The 19,497-nt window shown below is 46.5% G+C and overlaps 1 protein-coding gene across 1 annotated transcript in view; it reads left to right on the top strand.

Moving 5' to 3' along the window:
* CAMK2G (calcium/calmodulin dependent protein kinase II gamma) overlaps positions 1-19,497 on the top strand; it is a 184,688-nt gene that overhangs the window by 69,378 nt on the left and 95,813 nt on the right. The window contains exon 3 of the mRNA XM_019555533.1: positions 15,563-15,622. Within this exon, the coding sequence (XP_019411078.1) occupies positions 15,563-15,622 (60 nt within the window). The remainder of the gene's footprint in view (positions 1-15,562; positions 15,623-19,497) is intronic.

Here is a 19,497-nt window from a genome sequence, read left to right as displayed (position 1 = left end):
GTGGTGCTGGCTCCTACCCCAGGGGTCTTTAAGAGGAGGCTAGAGGAACACCTTGCTGGGGTCATTTGACCCCAGTACTCTTTCTTGCCATGGCAGGGGGTCAGACTAGATGATCTACTCAGGTCCCTTCCGACCCTAGAAACTATGAAACGTCCACATCCTTCTTGAAGTGTGGTGCCCAGAACTGGACACAGTACTCCAGCTGTGGCTTTACCAATGCCAAGTAAGGGGGCAGGAGCACCTCTCTGGATCTGTTGGTGAGACATCTGCTGATGCATGCCAGAGATTTATTTGCCCTGTTGGCAACTTCATCCCACTGGTGGTTCATATTTGTCCCCTGGTCAATTGACACCCCTGGGTCCTTTTTGGGTGCAGTGCCAGCCAGTGTACCACTACCTATCGTATAGATATGGTGAGGGTTCTTCCTATCTAGATGAAGGACCTGGCACTTGTCCCTGCTGAACCTCATCTGATTGTGTTCAGCCCATAGGACCAACCTGTCAAGGTCATCCTGGATCTTTGTCCTGTCCTCGAATGTGCCCGCTTGTCCCCACAGCTTGGTATCATCTGAAAACTTAATCATTGTCTTTTCACTTCCTCATCTAGGCATAACCAGAAATGTTTTGATGATAGACGGAGGGAAAAATGGATGCATGCAACAAAACTGGGAAAATCCATTTAAATTTACCCTAAGACCTTTAGAAGAGATCTAGAAGTTGTAGTTAGTCATTTAGAAGTATCCTCTGAGCTAGCAGATATGCTGCTGCTGATTTTATCCTTCTTGTTGTTGTTATTACTATTATTATTATTATTAACCAACTGCAGTTTTGATGTTTGATGTTTGCTCAAGAAATTGGGGAAGTTGGGAACTTAGTGGTTCAAGCCCAAAATGATGGTGGTGGGTATCGCCCAATTAGTTCAGAGTTCCTTAGAAAGTTCCTTAAAATGGGCAAAGAAAAGCATGAAAGACCTGATGACACGGACTAGTCCCTTATTATAAAATCTATTTGGTAACTTGATTTAGGGATGTGAATGGTTAACCAACTAATTTTTTAACCAGTAAGCTGTGATAACCAGTTATAGCTTACCGGTTATTATTTAGTGCAGTGCAGGGCTCAGTCCAACTTGTGGCGGGGGCAGGGGGAGGAAAGCTGCACAGTACCCCAACAGCAGGAACTGGAAGGTGGTGAGGGAGTGGGGACTAATAATAACTTGGCTCTATGGATCCCAGTGCAGCTGCTTGCAGCCTCCCTGCTTTAAGCAGTCTGGACTGTGTGGTGGGTGGCAGTGCCCTGCTGCTGCTAGGCAGGGGAGCCCTACAGGCTGGGCTGGAACAGTCCTATGGGGGCCAGGACGGGGTTGCCATATAGATTAATCATTTAACCCTTGTAATTACAACAGGTTAAACGGATATTTTTAATCTGCATTTATATGCCTAGTTTGATTTTAGTCTGAAAGCAACTTAAAAAGTATCTTTAGCAGGAGGCACACATTTACTATCTTTTGAAACTGGCATGATGACAGCAATCAATATGAATTTATTGCTCTAGTTTGCTTCCTCTTCCAGGCTCTTCCCATAGTTATTCTCAGAAAAGTAATCTAGAATGAAGATGCTATTCCTTCGGGGAAACGAACCTTCTTTAGTAAACCATATAGCCCTATTACATGAGGAAGACTCTCAGGACCCACTTTGTATTGGGCAGCTCAGTTGATTCCAGTTGGCTCCAGAAAAACTGAAGGAAATACTAGTAGAAGTTTTCCTTGGTTCTTTAACCACTTTGGCTCAGATACCAGCTGCATCCCCAAGCTGGTAAATAGCAGCGTAAAAAGAGTAAGAGCCATTCTTGCAGTCCCTCTCAATGCAGATAGAAAATTTTTTTTTTTCCTGCAACGGTAGTTGGATTTAGCAAGGAGGATGGAGGCATCACAATACATATATAAACTTACTCATCTTGCCTCTAACTGACTTTGGGGTAAAGGAATGGATACCAGGCCAAAATATTTTAAGCAGTCTGTTGGTTAAGGGTGCACAGTCTCTTTAAATCTTCTTGATTAAGAGTGGATCCTTTAGGCAGCTGATGGAAGAGCTTTGGCTGCAAAGCAGTGTTTGTGTTACAGCTGCCTAATGCTGTAATGAAAACCTTCTTTACGTCACCTGGGAGTGGGAGCTGGTCAGGGCATCCGCAGCTATGTATGAAGCAGGGGGGAGGGGAGTTCATTCTGTGCTGTGTATGAATAGTAGGAATGGCACCACCTGACTTCTCTTCCCATGTTCCCCACTCCTTCTCAAGTTCTTGAACCTCGAGGCTGATCATCATTTCAGGTGTATTTCAAGGTGGTTTTTTGAGTTTCATTCTACCTCTGAAAAGCAGGACCACTGTGGACAGTTCTCTTCCCTCTGTCTGATCTTCCCTTTATGAAAGGCGGATTAGGCATAGTGAGCTTTTCCAACTTATATTTTTATGTTATGTAAATATTCCCAGTGGACAGCTCTAGAGCGAGAGAGACTCTTTCAACCTGTATTATACAATTCTTAAAAACAGGAAGGTGAAGGAAGAAAAAAGTGTGTGATCCCATGAATGTCGCTGAGGGGAAGAGGTTTCACCCCCTGGTGATATGAGTGGTGTAATGACAAGTGTTTCATGCTCAGCCCCTGGAGCAAGAGAGGCAGATACGTGCATACATGCTTGCTCGCTCACTTTCCTCTGGCCTTGATCTCTCTGTAGAAAAAGCTTCTTAAGAGTGCTGGTAATCCTCTTGAAGGCAGTGTTATCTAGTAGCTAAAGCCAGGAGTTGTAATGTACCTGCCAAGATCTTGGGCCATGTCTTGGCTCTGTCTTTTGTCTTCCAAATACAGTGGTAGCTTTTTTTTTTTACCAGTCCTGGGAGAAGTTTCTAGCAGTGGCCCGTATGTAGGAGGAATCAACCACTTTATTTAGGTTCAAGTCCTGGACTAAACATTTGCCAAATTTCCCTTTTTGAAGTACTCCTGTTCAGTTCAATAGGATTCGTTTTATGTGTAAACTTAAGTATTTCCATATTTGTAGCAGAAGGTCCTTAATTTACATTGATAGTGTCAGTCTGAATTTTTTTTCCGTTTATAAAAATTGTAAAAAAAAAAAAAAAAAATGAAAAAAATTATAAGCAACCACTTAACAAACTTTGTCAGAACTTTAGCGTGACTGGTAATAAGGCATCTTCTTAGATCAGAGTTGCTCTTTCAGAATAGAAATGCTAAAGGGAAATTAGCCAAAGTAGAACTTTGTTTTGTTTTTTTAATTGCCCAAGAAGTCACGATAAGAGCTTCTTTGAAGGCCAGGCAAAGAGAGCAGTATTAAAGTTGCAATTGTAACATGCACAGTGAACCTAAGTGTCGCCTTTCAATTTTTAATCAGTAATTGTGGGCAGTCATAATGTGTCATACTGGAATTGTTCAGAAATAAGAAGATCTTATTTTTATGGCTGGAGAACATTAAGGCTAGGGACAAACATTCAAAAAGCCTGAGCCTGATTCAATCTTTTCAGGTTAAAGTAACCAGCCTAGGTTAAACTGATTTGCAAGTGCACAGATGTTCTCTCTGGACTGAGGAAATTTAGGCACATGCCTTCAGCAGTTCAGGCTAGGGAGTGGGGGCGCTAGAGTAGTCTTCCCTTCCCTTTTATAGTGCTGAGCTGAGTGGGAGTGTGACCAGGATGCTCTGATCAGGGAGGGGTTTAAACTGTCACCCTGCCTGCACAGTCCCAGGCTTTTCCATGCTTGCTCAAAGAGCAAGAGTGTTGCCAGACCCCAGCTCCTGCCTAGCACTCTAAGGCAAGGTGGGGAGAGAGGACTATTTGTGTGCAGTGCATGCATCTATTGATGATACTGAGCTTCTCAATCTCCCTTTTCCTGCTTCTTCATACTGTCTTAAAGCCTGACAGGTTAGGGGAGCCAGCAGAGAGCTGAGTGTTAACAGAGTTTAGCAGGCCATCAAGAAAAGCCTGTCTCATTAGTTCAAGCTCTTCTTATGCAGCTTTTTCCAAGGAAGGAGGGGAGAAACATTACCAGCTGACATGTTGATTAGCTCCAAAAAGCCCTAAGTGGACACTGTCCTGTCTGCCTTTTGTCCTATCCCAGTGAAATTGGATGGACGGAAAGACGGATGGACGCATATCCTCAGCGTTACATGGCATACTGCATGCCTAGGGTCTGTGTGACTGGGGTTCGTACTGTGGGAGATGGCGGGGAGGGGGGAGAATCTCTGCTTGAGTGGCAGAGGCAGGGGGAAGCCAGACGGACCTGGCTGTGCCTGCAATCTCTGGTGGAGCTGCAGCTAGGGAGCAGAAAGGTGGAGCCAGCCCTGCTCTCTGGAGCAGACAGCCCAGCGCAGCTCAGGGCTGCAAGGCATCTGGGATGCTGGGGGACTCTGGTTTAACTTGAACCAGGAAGGGGTTTGGGACAGACATTGCATAAACCAGTTTGACCAAAATTAGTTAAGTTTGATGCTAGTTTCAGCCAGGTTCATCTTAAACCAGTTTCAGCCATTTTGAAACAGGTTTATGTGCACTGAACTTCTGTTCTGTTACAGATTTAAACCAGTTTCTGATCACTTGAACCAGTTTGTGTAATGTCCGTCCCTAGCCTAGAATGTATGTTGCATTATATTTAAATTTTAAGTGTTTAATACTTGTTTAGGAAGAAGGTGCTCTTTAATTTAGTAGGAAAGAAAGTAGTGAAATCCAGTGGTTAGAAACTGAAGCTAGACAAATTCAGACAAAAAAATAAGTGCAAATTCTTAAGAGTTAGGTTATAACATTTGTAAAATTTCACTTAAAGATGTTCTCCATCATTTGGAATCTTTAACTAGGACCTGGATATCTCTTTAAAATATATTCTATGGTTCAGACAAATTACAGACTTGATACAGAAATTACTGCATTAGATGTTCTGGCTTATTTTGCAGAAGGTCAGACTAGATTATCCCTTAACAGTCCCTTCCGGATTTAAAACATATCAGTTGCTCAAACTTATGTCAGACTGCATTGCTTCGCTTCTATTAGCGTTGGGTTTACTGCTGATGTGGATTAGGGGGTGGAGGAATGAATACTTCCTCACTTGACAGATGGTTTGTGAAAATCTGAAGTTTAATCTTTGGAAAAAGTGACTAGCCTTACAAACTGTTGATAAGACAGAGATCTGAACACATGGCTACCTTTCATCACTTCTGCTAATGCTATGAGTTAGGTTAGCAAGTCAGTGCAGTTTAGGAACATTTTAAGATTCCCGAATCCTTGGTTTTTTCATACAGTGTGTACCTTATGTACTGAAGCTGATTGCTCTGACTATTCTATTTTTTCAATATCTTGCCTTGCTTTTACAATCTCGCTGTACTGTGTTTGTGACTACAGCAAAAAAACAAGGAAAAAAGTGTTGACTTTTTTAAATTTCTTGGATCAGAAATTTAAATCAACTTTTCAGTTTTGTGATTCAGTTACTTTCTAAAAGTGGTGTTCTGATTGACATAACTCTAAAAACACACAGACTTCCAACTGAATGGGGCCATTACACTATATTTGGCATGTCTTGCTGCCTGGAAGAGGGTACACTATGTGTACATTTAAGCAATTGTGTAGCGTTAATATTTTCATATTCTAACTATTAAGTACATTAGAAAATGGTGAATGATATATTGGTTATTTCTTAGGTAATTATTTTGCTTGTGACTTGTGTGAAGCAGTAGTTGTATTTAATGTGGTAACTGGAATATAGTCCTAGTGAGCTAAATGATGGGTGTCTCCTGAAGTCTAAACTCTGCTCCCAGTTTTGTTGCCTGTAGGGACCTACCTAATTTGTGGTGGCTGCCTCCAGATTTTGTGGTCCTGGTGTGGCACAGGTCACCATTTTCATGGCAAAGTGCAGGGTAGGGGTAAGCCTCAGGCCAAGGGACCCCAAAAGTCCTACCTCTCCCTGGAGACGGACAGAAGGCCTTGGGCAGGACTTCTGGGGCCCCTCAGCCAGAGGCACGGGCCTGGCCTGCTGCACTGCTGCAACTAGCTCTTCCCTCCCCTCCCCCCACACTCCACTTTCCTCTCCTTTCCCCACCACTGCACTTCAGGACGGGCTTCTCGCCTCTGTTTGCAGCTCTCTTTTTCTTTCCCCTCCTTTCCCCACTTCCATTTGCTGGCCATTTTCCTGCTTGTTTGTGGTCCCTGAGCTTTTTTGCAGGGACTGGGCTTTTTCACGGGGGACCCACTAAATTCACAGTTTTTGTGAAGTAGCAAATTTGGTAGTTCCCTAGTTATCTGTCTTGGACCTAGTAGTACATCCCCTGGGTCTTTCCCAGGATCAAGGCCTTAATACAGGACATGACCCATTTTCCATATTTTTACAAAACTTCTTTACAAAAAAACCCTGCTGTTGTGGTTTAGTGGTAGAATCCTTGTCTACCACCTGGAGACCTGGGTTGAGTTCCTGGAGATGCACATAGTGACAGCTATCAAGTTACCAAGTCTCCAGACTTGGTCTGGCCTTTGGATTCTGTCTCAATGGTCTGAAGTGGGGATGGAAGGTCTGGGCAGCCTCCACTCCTCTATACTCTTGCCTAGGTATACATGTCAAAGGTCCTGGTGACATCTCATGTGTACACCATGATACAGAAGGATCAACAGTTGCTTACTAATAAAACTTAATTTAAAAAGTCTATGCCCTGCCTCCCCTTGGTTCTTCTTTTTTTATATATAGGAAAATGAGCAGCCTGTAAACCAAACCAAACCAGACCATGGAGTCGGTGCATTTATTAGGAGTGCACTAATAGAGATTTTTTGGGTGATAGCTGATTTTTAAGGAGGCATATCGGTCAATACCAATCCAATTTCTGATGAACAGTCCAGCAGCTTGAAGAGCAATGTCCAGACAGTAAGTCTGGTGTGGGGAGGGGGGGAAAGGGCAAGGAGGAACAGATTGATGCTCCTGCAGTGAGGGGGTGGGGGGCAGGGGCAGGGACAGGTGGTGCCGGGGTGGAATGGAGCTGCAGCTCATCCAAGGGGCATGGAGGGGAGGTAACTGCTCAAGCCGCTACTCGCACCCCAAGAGGGCATGGGGGACATTTGTCACTGGATCTGCATGCAGGGCAGGGCAGGCTGCACTGGGGGCTGGGGCTGGAGCCAGAGCCAGGACTGCACTGGGCTCTTGCCAGCAATGGCTGGGCTGTGTTTGGGGTGGGCGAGGTTGGTGCTGGGAAGGGAGCTATGGGGGGGCTGCAGCCACCCCAAAATTTTCCATAGCCCCCCAATACCCACTCCCAGCACTGCCACCTGCCCTGACCCAAGCACAGCCTGGCCCAGCCCTGCCGGGAAGTGCCCAGTTCAGCCCTGGCCCCAGCCCACTGTAGCAGTCTGCCCTTGCCCCACAAATCCAGGGGCAAAAGCCCCCTCTGCCCTCCCAGTGTGCATGCAGCAATGGGAACTGCACCCCCTGGACAAGCTGCAGCTCTGTTCTGCTCCCTGCCTCACTCCTTCCCTCACCCCAGGGGCCTTGATCTGCCCCTTCTATGCCCCTTCCCTCCCTCCTCCCCGTCTACCACAACAGACTTACCAGCTGCATGCAGCTCTCCAAGCTGCCAGGTTGTGCTCCTTGCCACCTACATGTTGCACTGCGGCTGCATGCATGCACAGGGCACTTATCGGCCATGTTATCAGCCACATCAGGCAAAAAAGCAGATTTCCGATGCAGTCAATTTTCTTTATATCAATGCCAATTTGATATTGGACCAGTGTATCCATGCGCCTCTAGTATTCATTTATTTAATCCAAGACCACTTTGAATTTAAACCCCTTTCCCTCCTCCCCCCCATAATTGTATTCTATACATGGAAAATTTATAACATTTGGTATACTTTTCCATGTATAGAGTCTAATGCGTAGAAACGTTGTCTTAAATCAATTCCCACCCCCCGCTACTGTCACAAGGAAGCAATAGCAGAGGGTGAGGGGCCAGTGACTCCCAGTGCCTGCCCCCCCCACCATGTGACTGTGCCTGCCTGCCAACCCTCTGCAGCCTGCCCCTGGACCCCTTGCTTCCTATGCTTGATTCATGCTGCTTCCTCCTCAGTCAAAGGTGCCACTCTTGCCCAAGGTAGGCTTTGGCTTAGATCTGGCTTTAGCCCCAGCACTGGGGCCAAAGCTAAAGCTGAACAGCTGTCTGACCTGAATCATAAAATCAGAAACTTAGGGTTGGAAGGGACCTCAGGAAGTCATCTATTCCAACCCCCTGCTCAATACAGGACTCCCCAACTAGATTAGCTCAGCTAAAGCTTTGTCTAGCTGAGCTGGTACTCAAATATAAGACAAGGCTTTGAAAAACCTAAAAAAAACCTCATGTTGGATTTGAGTAAATGCAGTATTTGGGATCTAATTTTAAATTTAAAAAGTGTTATAAGCAACAAAAATCCTAATTGAATAAAAGATTCAAATTATTTAAGGAAAAACCCCCAATATTTTATCAGACTAAGAAAAAGTAGAATGGGAATAAAACCCAATAAATGTGCCATAAGGAACAACCCTAAATTACAGCACAGAGGAGTAGATTAGATCGGACTAGAAGAGCCTCTTCACCTCTGAAAGTAGGAGATGGAGTCCTCTCTGCCAAGGGCTACTTGGAATTGAAGAGTAATTTAAAAGGTATTTTTGATGAGGGGCCCCTTCTCAAGTCACGAGTTACAGGGTGCCCTAGTGTCATCTGGAATGCAGTTGGTTATCCTCCAGAGCCCACTGAGTCAACGGCAGGGAACCTACCCTGTCTGACCTTTCTGTGCTTGTTCGTTGAATGAGGCTTACGTTGTCAGGGACTGGGGCAGCCACATGCAGTCTGAGTGCACTTTCTCTCTCCAAGTTGTGCTTGAGTTTGCCTGTTATGTTCCCTTGGCAACAGAGCATGGTGGAATGTTTTCCCCCGACCAGAAATAGTTTCCTGTACCTTGTGACTACAGTGCTGTACTCCTTCCTTGGTCTGAAGCCAGCCTGCGTATGCTGGGGGATGTAGGGCTTGAGGTCATGGCCCCTTGTCACAAGCTCTGGTGAGTATGCTGTCGTAATTGCTAGCCTGCCCTCTAGTCCCCTGCTCTCCTCCCTCTTCAGGAAGATCTAAGGTTTCAGGGGAGCAATTGCTCTTGATATATGTCTCCTGTGGCATTTTGGTGGTTATGTCATGATGTCTGGGGCTGCGCTCCTGTCAGCTGTCTGTTCTGGCTGTCAGGGCTCTGGCTGAGTAGCACACAGTGATCTCTTACCTCTCCTTCCCCCTTTTGCTCAGCTGTTTTGCTGCCCTTGTGAACAAGTTAATTCATAGTGAGCTTGTTCCTACACACAAGGGCAGTGTCATCTGTGCAAGCTTCAGGATCCACCACTGGGAGGTTGAGATGGAGTTGGGAGGGCAAGTGGAGAATATGTAGTACCCACTGACAGGGAAGGGGGTGCAGGTTCCATAGTTTATCTTCAGTTCTGGCAAGTAGATCCCCATGTGATATATAGCTAGTAAGAAGTAGAGGTGCAGCGATATATTGGATTGGCACTGATAAATGCCGCGTGCACGCACGCAGCCAGGAATGCATCTCAGCATCTTGGAGAGCAGCATCCTGCTGGTAAGTCTATAGGAGGAAGGAGTGTATGCGGGGGGTGCAGATTGAGGCCCCCATGGTGAGGGAGGGAGTGGGGCAAGGGCAGGTGCTGCCCAGCCAGGATGGTGAATGCAACCCTGGGGACAGAGGACAGAGTAGGACAGAGCCACAACTGGATGGGGAGAGGGGGTGGCTCCCCACTGCTGTGCACACCCCTAGGGGAGGCATGGGGGCATGTACCCTCCTCCCCCAGATCTGTGTGCGGAGCAAGGATGGGCTGCGAGCTCAGGGCCAGGGGCTGTGCCAGGGAAGCTCAGATTGGGTAGGCTCAGCTGTGCAGGGCAGGCAGCAGCACTGGAAGGGGTGGCACTGGGGGAGCTTGGAGGCTATAGCCAACCCAAAATTCCTTTTATACCCCCTGTAGCCACCATTCCCAGCACCGTTGCCTCCCACACTGCACAAGTGCAGCCCCAGCCCAGCCCTACCGCTGGGAAGAAACTGGTGCAGCCCCTGGCCCTGAGCCCACAGTAGGCAGCCCGCCCTCACCCCACACACAAATTGGCGGGGGGCACATGCCCCCATGTCTCCTTTGGGGGTGTGCACAGTGGTGGGGAGTCGTCCACCCCCTGGACAAGCCACCTACAGCTCCATCTGGCTCCCTGCCCCGGGTTTGCATTTACTGACCTGGCTGGGCAGTGCCTACCCCTGCTCCACTCCCTCACTGAGGGCCTCAGTCTGCCCCCCATGCTCCCTTCTCTCTTCCCCTCCCTCCACTCCCAACAGACTTACCGGCAGGATGTTGCTCTCCACACTGCCCAGCTGCATTCCTGTAAATTAGCTATTGGATTGGTATCGGCTGATATGGCAGGTTAATAATCGGCTATCGGTGTCAGCCAAGAAAATCTTTATCTGTTCATCCCTAGTAGGAAGGGGTGCCTAGTTCATTACTTTGCTGCTGTTCAGATGGCATGTGGTACCCTGCATGTGAAATCCTAGGGGAGTCTCCAAAGATTATGAAGGGGCCTTCTTCACAGAGAGCTTGGACTGCATTGCCCTTTGTGCATGTTACAGTCCTTCTGTATCATCCACTTAGGTAAGCTGAAATGGCTTGGTTCCCACTGCATCTAATGATTTGTGGTTCCTCAGAATTTCAGGCCCTTGACCATTAAGCTTTACTGCTCTTCATACATGTGTTATCTTTATAGAATCATAGAAAATTAGGATTAGAAGGGACCTTAGGAGGTCATCTGGTCCAATGCTCTGCTCAAAGCAGGACCATCCCCAAGCAGATCATCGCAGCCAAGGCTTTGTCTATCTGGGACCTTAAAAATGTCTAAGGATGGAGATTCCACAACTTCTCTGGGTAGCCTATTCCAGTGCTTTACTGCCCTCCTCATGAGAAAGTTATTGCCCACCAGAAGTCTTGCCTTTGGCATAGACAGGTATTTCAGGTCACAATCTACCTCTTAGGAGCCTCTTCTAATGATTGTTTACAGCAAGGGTAGGCAACCGCTGGCGCATGTGCCAGAATGTGGCACAGAAAGGCATTTTGCTTGGCATGTCTTTTGGGGAAGGAGCCGAGGTTGTTCTGCCACAGCAAGGATTGGGCCCCTTGCAGTTTCCTCGCTGTCCGCCCATGGCATGCCAACATCTTACAAGTCAAGGTTGTGGGTATTTTTGGTTCACTGCCCAAAAACCTTGTCGACCCCTGGTTTACAGTGTCTTTAAGGATACTTACCTCTTGATATTTAGTTTCTTTCTGAGTTGCAGTCTGGAAACAATGGGCTCCTTTCTACCTAGTGAATTGCTACAAGGAATTGTGGGTGAAACTGTACAGAGCTTGCCTATCTCATTTTAAGGGATTTTGCCTTATTTAATTGGTTTCTGCTTCTTATAAAGCTTACACCATGTCAGACTGGGGCTTAAGTGTTCTCCCTTCTCTCCCACTGCACAGAATTTTGGGTAGCTTTGAACTGAAACAGTGCTGTGGTCTGAGTTCATGCTAAATTCTTACCTCCCCTTGTTTAAAATGTAATTTAAGCCTTCCAAGGTACCTGGACTGAGTGTACAGCTTGCAGCATGCTCTGTTACCTCACAGCTGTTTTGCATGACCTTTGTTGTGAGGGATGCCACTGAAGAGAAAGCCAAGCCAATCTTTTTTTCAGCAATACAGGCAAAAGAACAGGGCACTGCACCAAGGCCTTGAGAGTCTAGAGCAGTTGTTCTCAACCAGTGTGCTGTGGCACCTACAGGTGCCCTGAGATCCTTTCAGGAATGCCATGTAATGTTAGCACTGTTAGGTGTGGAAACTATTCACAAGATAAATCCACAGATTTCAAATAGGAATCCATAGTTTGAAAAACATCCTGACCTGGTATGGGCTTTTTTAGTGCTTTATAACAGGAGAATTGCTCTATTTTTCCATAGTCAAGAAAACAAGTGAAAAGTAAGAGCTGGCATTTTCCAAGTGGTGCCTCAAGTCTAACAAGGGATGATTTGAGCCTAAGAAGGTTAAGAACAACTGATCTAGAGCTTCTCCAGGCCTTTCTGCTCCTTGCTTCTTTGCTTTGGGGTGATTCTGCAATAGAAGAGGAAGAGTACAATTAAGTTTACTAACGTTGAGAGAGGGTGAGAGATGACAGGAATAGCCTTCCATCCTTTGCCCTCAACTGCTGTAGAGGAGGATGTGAGCATATTTGATCTTGTATCAAACATTAATCAAGATACTGTCTACACTGGCGCAATAGGAAAACAAAGACAAAAACCCTACAGCAGCTTGAGCAGTCCCTGCTCCCAGTCTTGGAGAGCACCTTCTGAGCCTAATCTTGTCTTACTGCAACGCTTCCCAAAGTTTTTATTCAGCATGACCCCTCACTTCCACCTCACAGCCCTCAACTCCCCAAAATGCCCCACACTCCCAACCCACAGTCCATCACCCCCTAGGGGCCCCAGGGCCTGCAGTGCCCAAGTCCTGGTTGCCACCAGTGGGAGGCAGCAGCTGCTGCGATAGGGGCAGAGCGGGGAGCCTGGCTCCCTCCAAACTGAAGTGCTCCCTACCTGCCTGGCAGCAGCAGGGGCACAAGTCTGCACTGCTGTGACCGTACCTCACCTTGGCAGCCATTGCAGTGCGGCATTCCCTCCCATGCCAGGTCCCAGTCACTGGGCTGCAGGGGTGCCTCCTGCCCAGAGCTGGTCCAGCCCAGCTGCAGCCACATGCCCCACTGTGGGTGCAGGAATCTCGGGGGGGGAGGGGGGTAGAGGGGCATATGCCTCCTCTGCCACATCACCTTGGACCCCTGTTGCCCTCTGACACGTTGCCTTAGCCTCCCTGCCCCTCAACATGTTGCCAGTGGCCTCCAGATCCTTGTTTATTGTGATCCCATCTGCTGATGTTGTGACCCCATTTGGGGTCATGACCCACAGTTTGGAAACCGCTGTCTCACTGGTTGTGTTTGCATCTGTGGAAAGAAACTGTTACCCAAAGGTTTCCTGATGCAACAGAACTGGGAGGCGGGGAGCGAAGGAAGGACTGAAGGCAGTGAGAGGGAGATTTGGCCTTGCAAACGTACATTGACTGTGGGGTGCCTAGAGTATGTTGCAGTCCTGCCACTGAGTACACCATTGCTGTCCAGCAGGTTAGGCCCTGCTGTTCACATTATGCATGTGCCCATGAGGTAGGCTTGCATCTCTGAGTCAGGTACAGAGGAGTGTGTAGTTTCTGTGGAGGAACCCTGCTCCAGCATCCTCCTCACTCTGGGGCTAGTCTGGTCTGCCCCCTCTACCATCTCATATGTCTAGCACTCTGGTTGCTAGGCAACTAACTCTGCCTGCCTGTAAGGGCAGGTGACCTGGGCTGGGGACATTCCTAGGGGAGGGAGAACCTGCTCCTCCTCCTGTCAGTTTCTCACCTCTGTAGGTCATGTGACTAGTTCTCTCACCAGGTCTGTCAACCTGGTTGCCTGGGTTCCCCTAGCTCCTATGGTTTGGGCACTTACTTCATGGCAAGGGGGCAGGGGTCCACACCACTAAGTGACCAGTATTGCTTTTTAAACTGACTTGGTTAGCATCAGAAACACCTGCCTGATTTGAACCTGGAAAGTGAGGTCACTTGAAAGCACCAGACATCAGCCAACAGGGCTGCTTCTAGTGGGAACTTAGTGGTGAGGTCATAACAAGGATATATAGGGTCCCTTCTTCCTGGAAGAGGCAGAGTCATCTTGGAGAGCCATTTTGGAATGCATAACAAGAGCTCCCATGCTGGAGCCCTAGGCTTCTGGCAGGGGGAAGAGCAGCTAAACAGCTGTTCCTCACTCCCTCTCTCTGATAACTGGACACGCGTGAACTGCCTGCCTCTAGAGGATAACAACCAGGCTCTGGATGATACTTGTGAGTAAGCTACTTGAAACCTATCTAGAATATATAGCTTGCAGTACAGCAGATGTTTGCGCTAAGATTATTCTTTGATATTGCTCTATCCTGTACCCTACTCCAAACTTACTGCCTGTAATCGATAAAGTTCTCCATTGTTCTAGGCATGGCTAACTGGCTGGGAGAGGAAGAGGGGTGCCTTTGTGTCCCCTTGGTCCAGCTGACTAAGGGAGACGGCTATTGGTGCTCCAGGCCAAGGAAAGCACCCCAAGTTCTTGCAGTGGGTCGAGCACCCTCAAGGTCTACAAGGGCTGTGAATCCCAGGGGCACAGGGCCACAGACAGACCAAGACTCCTGGGTGGTAGCATTGGTGACTCCGGGCTTGTGGGTGTGCTTCAGGAAGGGAGTCACCAGACATGAGGTGCCCCAGGGAGGCACTTGGAGCCTGGCAGGTGAATGGGTGCAGAGAGGTGGGTGGCTCAGTGCAGGAGCGCCCCCTACTGGCCCACCAAAGTTTCCACTTAATCTGCTGAAGATGCATAGTGGGATAATAAGGGGAGAGCAGAGCCAGAAGTGTTGTGTTCCTCTTGTGTTGGTGGAAATGGGGGAAGGAAGGACAAGATGGATTGCTCACATTTCCAGGGTTATGCCTTCCTGAGAGATCTAGGATTTAGCTGCTGTTGTGGCTACTTCTGCTGTCTGGGTCTTTCAGATCCTCTTAGCAAAGCTGTTCTTGCTTGTTACCCTCTTGTGAGAAACCCTCTCATGTGAGAAGATAACTAAGTGCCAGGACTCGGTCATGGGTACAGTGACACATCCCTTCTTTATGTTTGTCAGTGACTGGAAGCAGGGGGTTACCCAGCAAACATGCATAGAGGTGCTCTCTCTTGCTCTCAGTTCTTCCTTCCCAACCATTTGAAATATCAGGGAAAGAGAAGCTTTTCCTGTTCTTGTTGTTCCCCCTATGTGACAGTTCTGCTTGAGCTGACATTGCCTTTCTGTTGGAATAAATGTACTTAAAACTTTGCCAACTCTTCTCATCTATGGATCTCAAAATTCTTCATCAGCATTTCACCAGGGAACCCAAGCCCGTAAATGGGTGCTGAAATGCAGTTGCCTCTAGGGTCGGTCGCAAGCTGCAGGCTCCCCCATGTTGGCTGTGCATAGTTTTGACCTGTTTTATCGTTGTCTTTCTCTGGAAAATGGCACTTTTTTCCCCACAGAGGACTGGTGGAACTCATTTCATGCAAGTTCCTTAGTATCTATGGAGAATATCCCTCAAGAGAAGTAAAGTCACAGAATTCATTTAATTCAAGCTAGTACTGCATGAAAGATCAGTTTTTAACCCCTGTACTACCAGCTTTTAATCTAAGTTGGCTAAGCAAACCCACAACAAATGGAGCTGGAATAGATGTCTGTAGCCTGGGGCACTCAGCTCTTAAGGTAGTTGAGTTCTTGGGAGGCTGCTGCATTCCAGTTGCGTTTGTCCTTTGGGAAATCCCCTGGGTTGCTGGGTTCTCTCCTATTAAATTTGAGAAGAACTTCTGTTAAGTATCTGTTTTTCCTTCTATTCATCCTACTTCTGTTTTTCTTCTTTCCAGATCACCAGAAACTGGAGCGAGAGGCCCGAATCTGCCGACTCTTAAAACATCCAAACATTGGTAAGTATCTCAATGAGTGTGTGGCTAATTCAAGCATCCAACAGGTGTGTGATGTTTGCTAGACTTCTGAGCTTGGCTACTGGATGCTCACAGCTAACCTCTGCACAATTTTAGCCATATTTGCATAGTGTGACCCCATAAGTTGTTCTTTCTTTCTACAGTTCCTGCACACAGAGCTATTTACGATGCTCTGTGACACTGGAGAAAAGACCTGGAACCCCTCGGTCCTGGTATATGCAATTGTAGCTCACAGAGGTGCATTGTGCACCCCTCCATTCTTGCACAGCAAACTGTCCCTGATTTTTGTGGCATGGTACTCTGAGTCCATTTGGCATTCTGCACCAAGGGCGAGTTTCTGTTGTATCCTGCTTCCGCATCCTGGCGTCTTTTTCTAAACACCCATTGAAAGCTGTATTCAGTGAGATCTCCCATTAAAGCACAGTGGATTGAGCTCTTGGCTCCTCTCAACTTGGTGGTCACAAGCTCTGAAAGCAAGAGAGCCAATACTTTGTTTCTACTCTTGAAACTTTTTTTTTTTGGTTGAGTTTTTCTTGTGCGTGTCTATTTCCAAGTGTCACTTGCACATGGTCTGTTTCCATGGATATGCTACATGCAAGTTTATTTTCTCTCCCAGAAAAACAGAGGGGCAGAAAGAAGTGCCCACTCTGAAAGCTTTGGTGACAAGCTAAAAATAAATGATGGAGCTACAGGGACAGCTCTGACTTGAAATATGAGGAGGGGGAAATTAAAACCCAATTTCTAACAAAACAAAAAAAACCAAAAAAAACGTTATTTACTGAACAGGAGAAACAGGAGCAGGATTGTGTCCTGTTCCAAAAACCCATGGAAGCTTGCCCAGCAGTCCTACTCCAGTGAAATTTGACATTATTTACTAGAAACTGCCTTGAACAGAAAATGTGGACCATGTTCTCTGCTTCTGTTTTTTCTTTAAAAAAAGAGGTAGGGACTAGCTAGAAACTAAACTGAGGTGCCTGTTTCCCTAGGGAAGAATAGTGAGTAAGTAACACCATTCTGCCTCTTTCAGGTACATGACAAAACTACTCTAGGTACCTCTGCTGCCTGGTAGACCCGTAGTAGAAGACCTGGCTCTGTTGCCTTCATAGGGAAGGCTTGGGTCTGCAGCCATCCTAAGAGAGGTTGCGTCTCCTAAGTACTATATTTAGTAACTCTGGTCCATGGGTAGCAGCCATGTACTTTAGCCCTAATCCAGATAGATTGGATGTTTAGTTCAGTTTTCATGACCCAGGCAGCCCTTTGACCTCTTTCCTAACCTTGTTAATTACCATCCTGTTGGTTTATATTGCATATTGCTGTAGGTCTATATTCAGTTAAAAAGATGTATATCTAAAGCTTTTAGTTCCTGTGGCACTTTCCAAAAATAGACATTTTTTTCCTGAAAAGCCAGGGGAAGGATGTTCCCCTACTACATCTATAGTATGTTTTTTTTTGTAAATATGTCCTAGGCCCCCAACTTCCTCCCATCCCTGCCCCACCAAGGGCTTGGGAGTGGAGTTGAGCTTTGCAGTGTATTCTGAAGGCCAACTGATGTATGCTATTTCAAAGGCAGTGAGCAGTTTCAGTAGTCAGGGCCCTCAACATGCAAAACAATCTGCCATGAGTGTTCAGGTAAGTGTGTTGCTATTAATTGCAACCATACGTGTATGGCACTGGGAGAGAAGTAGTGACCCAAAGAGACCATTGGAGTTTCTCTACCTTGAGGAAATAGCTACAGTCCAGGGGGATCTCTTCTAGGACGCTTCAAAATGTGGCATTTGTTACTATTCATCCACTGCACTTTATTAGTACTGATAAATAAACTGGCTTGTATTGGTTCAAGGTATAGTAGTGTAATAAGGTGCTAACACGCATTTTAGTAGTTCACTTCCAGATTTCTTGAAACCCAAATGTTGTTGGTTGGTTATTTACATGCTGGAAATTAAGCAAGAGAGAGCCATATTTTCATTTTCTTTTGGTCTTAAATTTCTTTCTTTCCCAGTCTTCTCTCCTCTCAATTCCTACATCGCTTCTTGTCAGGCCTTGGCAGATTAAGTATTGCCTACAAGGACAAGAGCATTTTCTGAGTGGATCTGGCTGTAAATGTGAACTGACTGAGGTCACATGAGCACAGGTAGTTTCTCTCTGCAGCTGGAACCCAATATTGAGGTACCTTGCCTGGTATTGGGTGTGTCCTGGTCTGTAGTCCATGACTAGGGGTATGGAGTTTTAAAAAGGAAGATGGGGTTGAAGGGGCACCTCTAAGTCGTGGCCAGCAGTCTCACTTAAACTCTGAAAAAAATGCACCACTTTTCCCCTCCTGAGAACAGCCTTTAGTTGCTTTAGATACCAATTTAAATCAATGTGGCTGTCCCAGGTCATAGAAAGGTACCCTGTAGGTGATGTCATCTCTGAATCCTTTATTCTGTAATGTACCTCACATGAAAATTTCTGCTTATTGCAGTGCATGAGTGTGCACTATGCTAGTGATATTGCCCAACCACCAAAGAATTATGCAGATTGGAGCATGGTGACAAAGAAAAGATTAAATTAGTTTTGGAAATCCTGTAACAACATGTAATGAGATAATAGGGAGGACTGGTGCCTATGATCTGCAACACAGTTGCTGGTAAATTATTGAAAGGTAAAAGTTCATCCCATATGTAATTGCTGTCCCTTTTCTCCTGGACTTGTGGGGCATGAAGTATGCTAGTGGCTAATTTTGCGGGTCACCTGGTCTGGCATAGCAACTCCAAAGTGTGAAACCATGACTGCAGCACTTCTGTTTTACTCTAAATAACCTTTTTGTTACCTATTTGAGTACAAAGCAGTGCTGATGTTGCATTTGATTTTTATTACATTTCCCTTGCTGTCGCTCTTTGCATTATGACCACCTAGGGATTTATCCTGAAATGCCACCACCCAGTCTCAGCCCTAATTATGGGCTATTGCTCTGTAATTAGCTGTTTTGACTGTTTATGGATGCACACTGGGGCCAAGGTAATCTCAGTAGTGTAATCCTTTTGGAGGTTTATTGTTACAGTGCAGTTATTCCTCGATCCAAAGATGTTGGCAGTCTCTGGAGGGAAGAGACTTATCTTGAGGCAACTTTCAGAAAGCCTTCGTTTCCAAAGGCAAATTACTTGTAGGAGATATGTAAAGTGCTCTCAACTGGCTACCATCCAAATGTGGCTGACTTGAGTGCAGCATTTCAGACCTTATTTTCTTTGAAGAAGGGAAAATGTGTTCTAAGTTTTCTTCCTTAACCCTTCAGGTTCATTCCTCACCACTTTGTGCTGACTCTGAGTGGCAGTAAGCTAAAGTCCAATGGGATGGGGATCAGATAAGGACCCATCCACTTTCATGTACTGTTCCAAAAGGAAAAGAAACAGCTTTTACTGCAGAGGTGGAAGTACACGGGAAGGGAGCAGAAGGAAACTTGGCCCTAATCATGTCATTTTTAGGCTGGCAGAACTCATATGGCAGTCCATGAGAGCTTTTCCTGTGTTTCCAAGGTAGGTTCTGCTCTTTGAACCATTCAAACTCAAGACAGCTTTTATAGAGCTGTGTATCGCTATGAACATTCAGAAAACTCTTTGGCTTCTTTGGAAACCATAGGCAAGTGTTTTTACATAGTGCATGGGCAGCCAGATACTACCTCTTGTCCTGTAGTTTGAACGATAGCAGGGGTAGGCAAAAAGTGGCCTGGGGGCTGGATGCGGCCCACCAGGCCATTCTATCTGGCCCACCCAGCCCCCCCAAAATTTAGAAAATTAATATTTATCTGTCCCTGGCTGCCTATCATGTGACCCTCAATGGCTTGCCAAAACTCAATAAGTGGCCCTCCACCCAAAATAATT

The sequence above is a fragment of the Crocodylus porosus genome, unplaced genomic scaffold (genome assembly GCF_001723895.1).
Source record: "Crocodylus porosus isolate Cpor-Errol unplaced genomic scaffold, CroPor_comp1, whole genome shotgun sequence".
NCBI lineage: Eukaryota > Metazoa > Chordata > Crocodylia > Crocodylidae > Crocodylus > Crocodylus porosus.
Note: the sequence above shows the minus strand (reverse complement) of the source record. Positions and strands in the feature narration are given on the sequence as shown.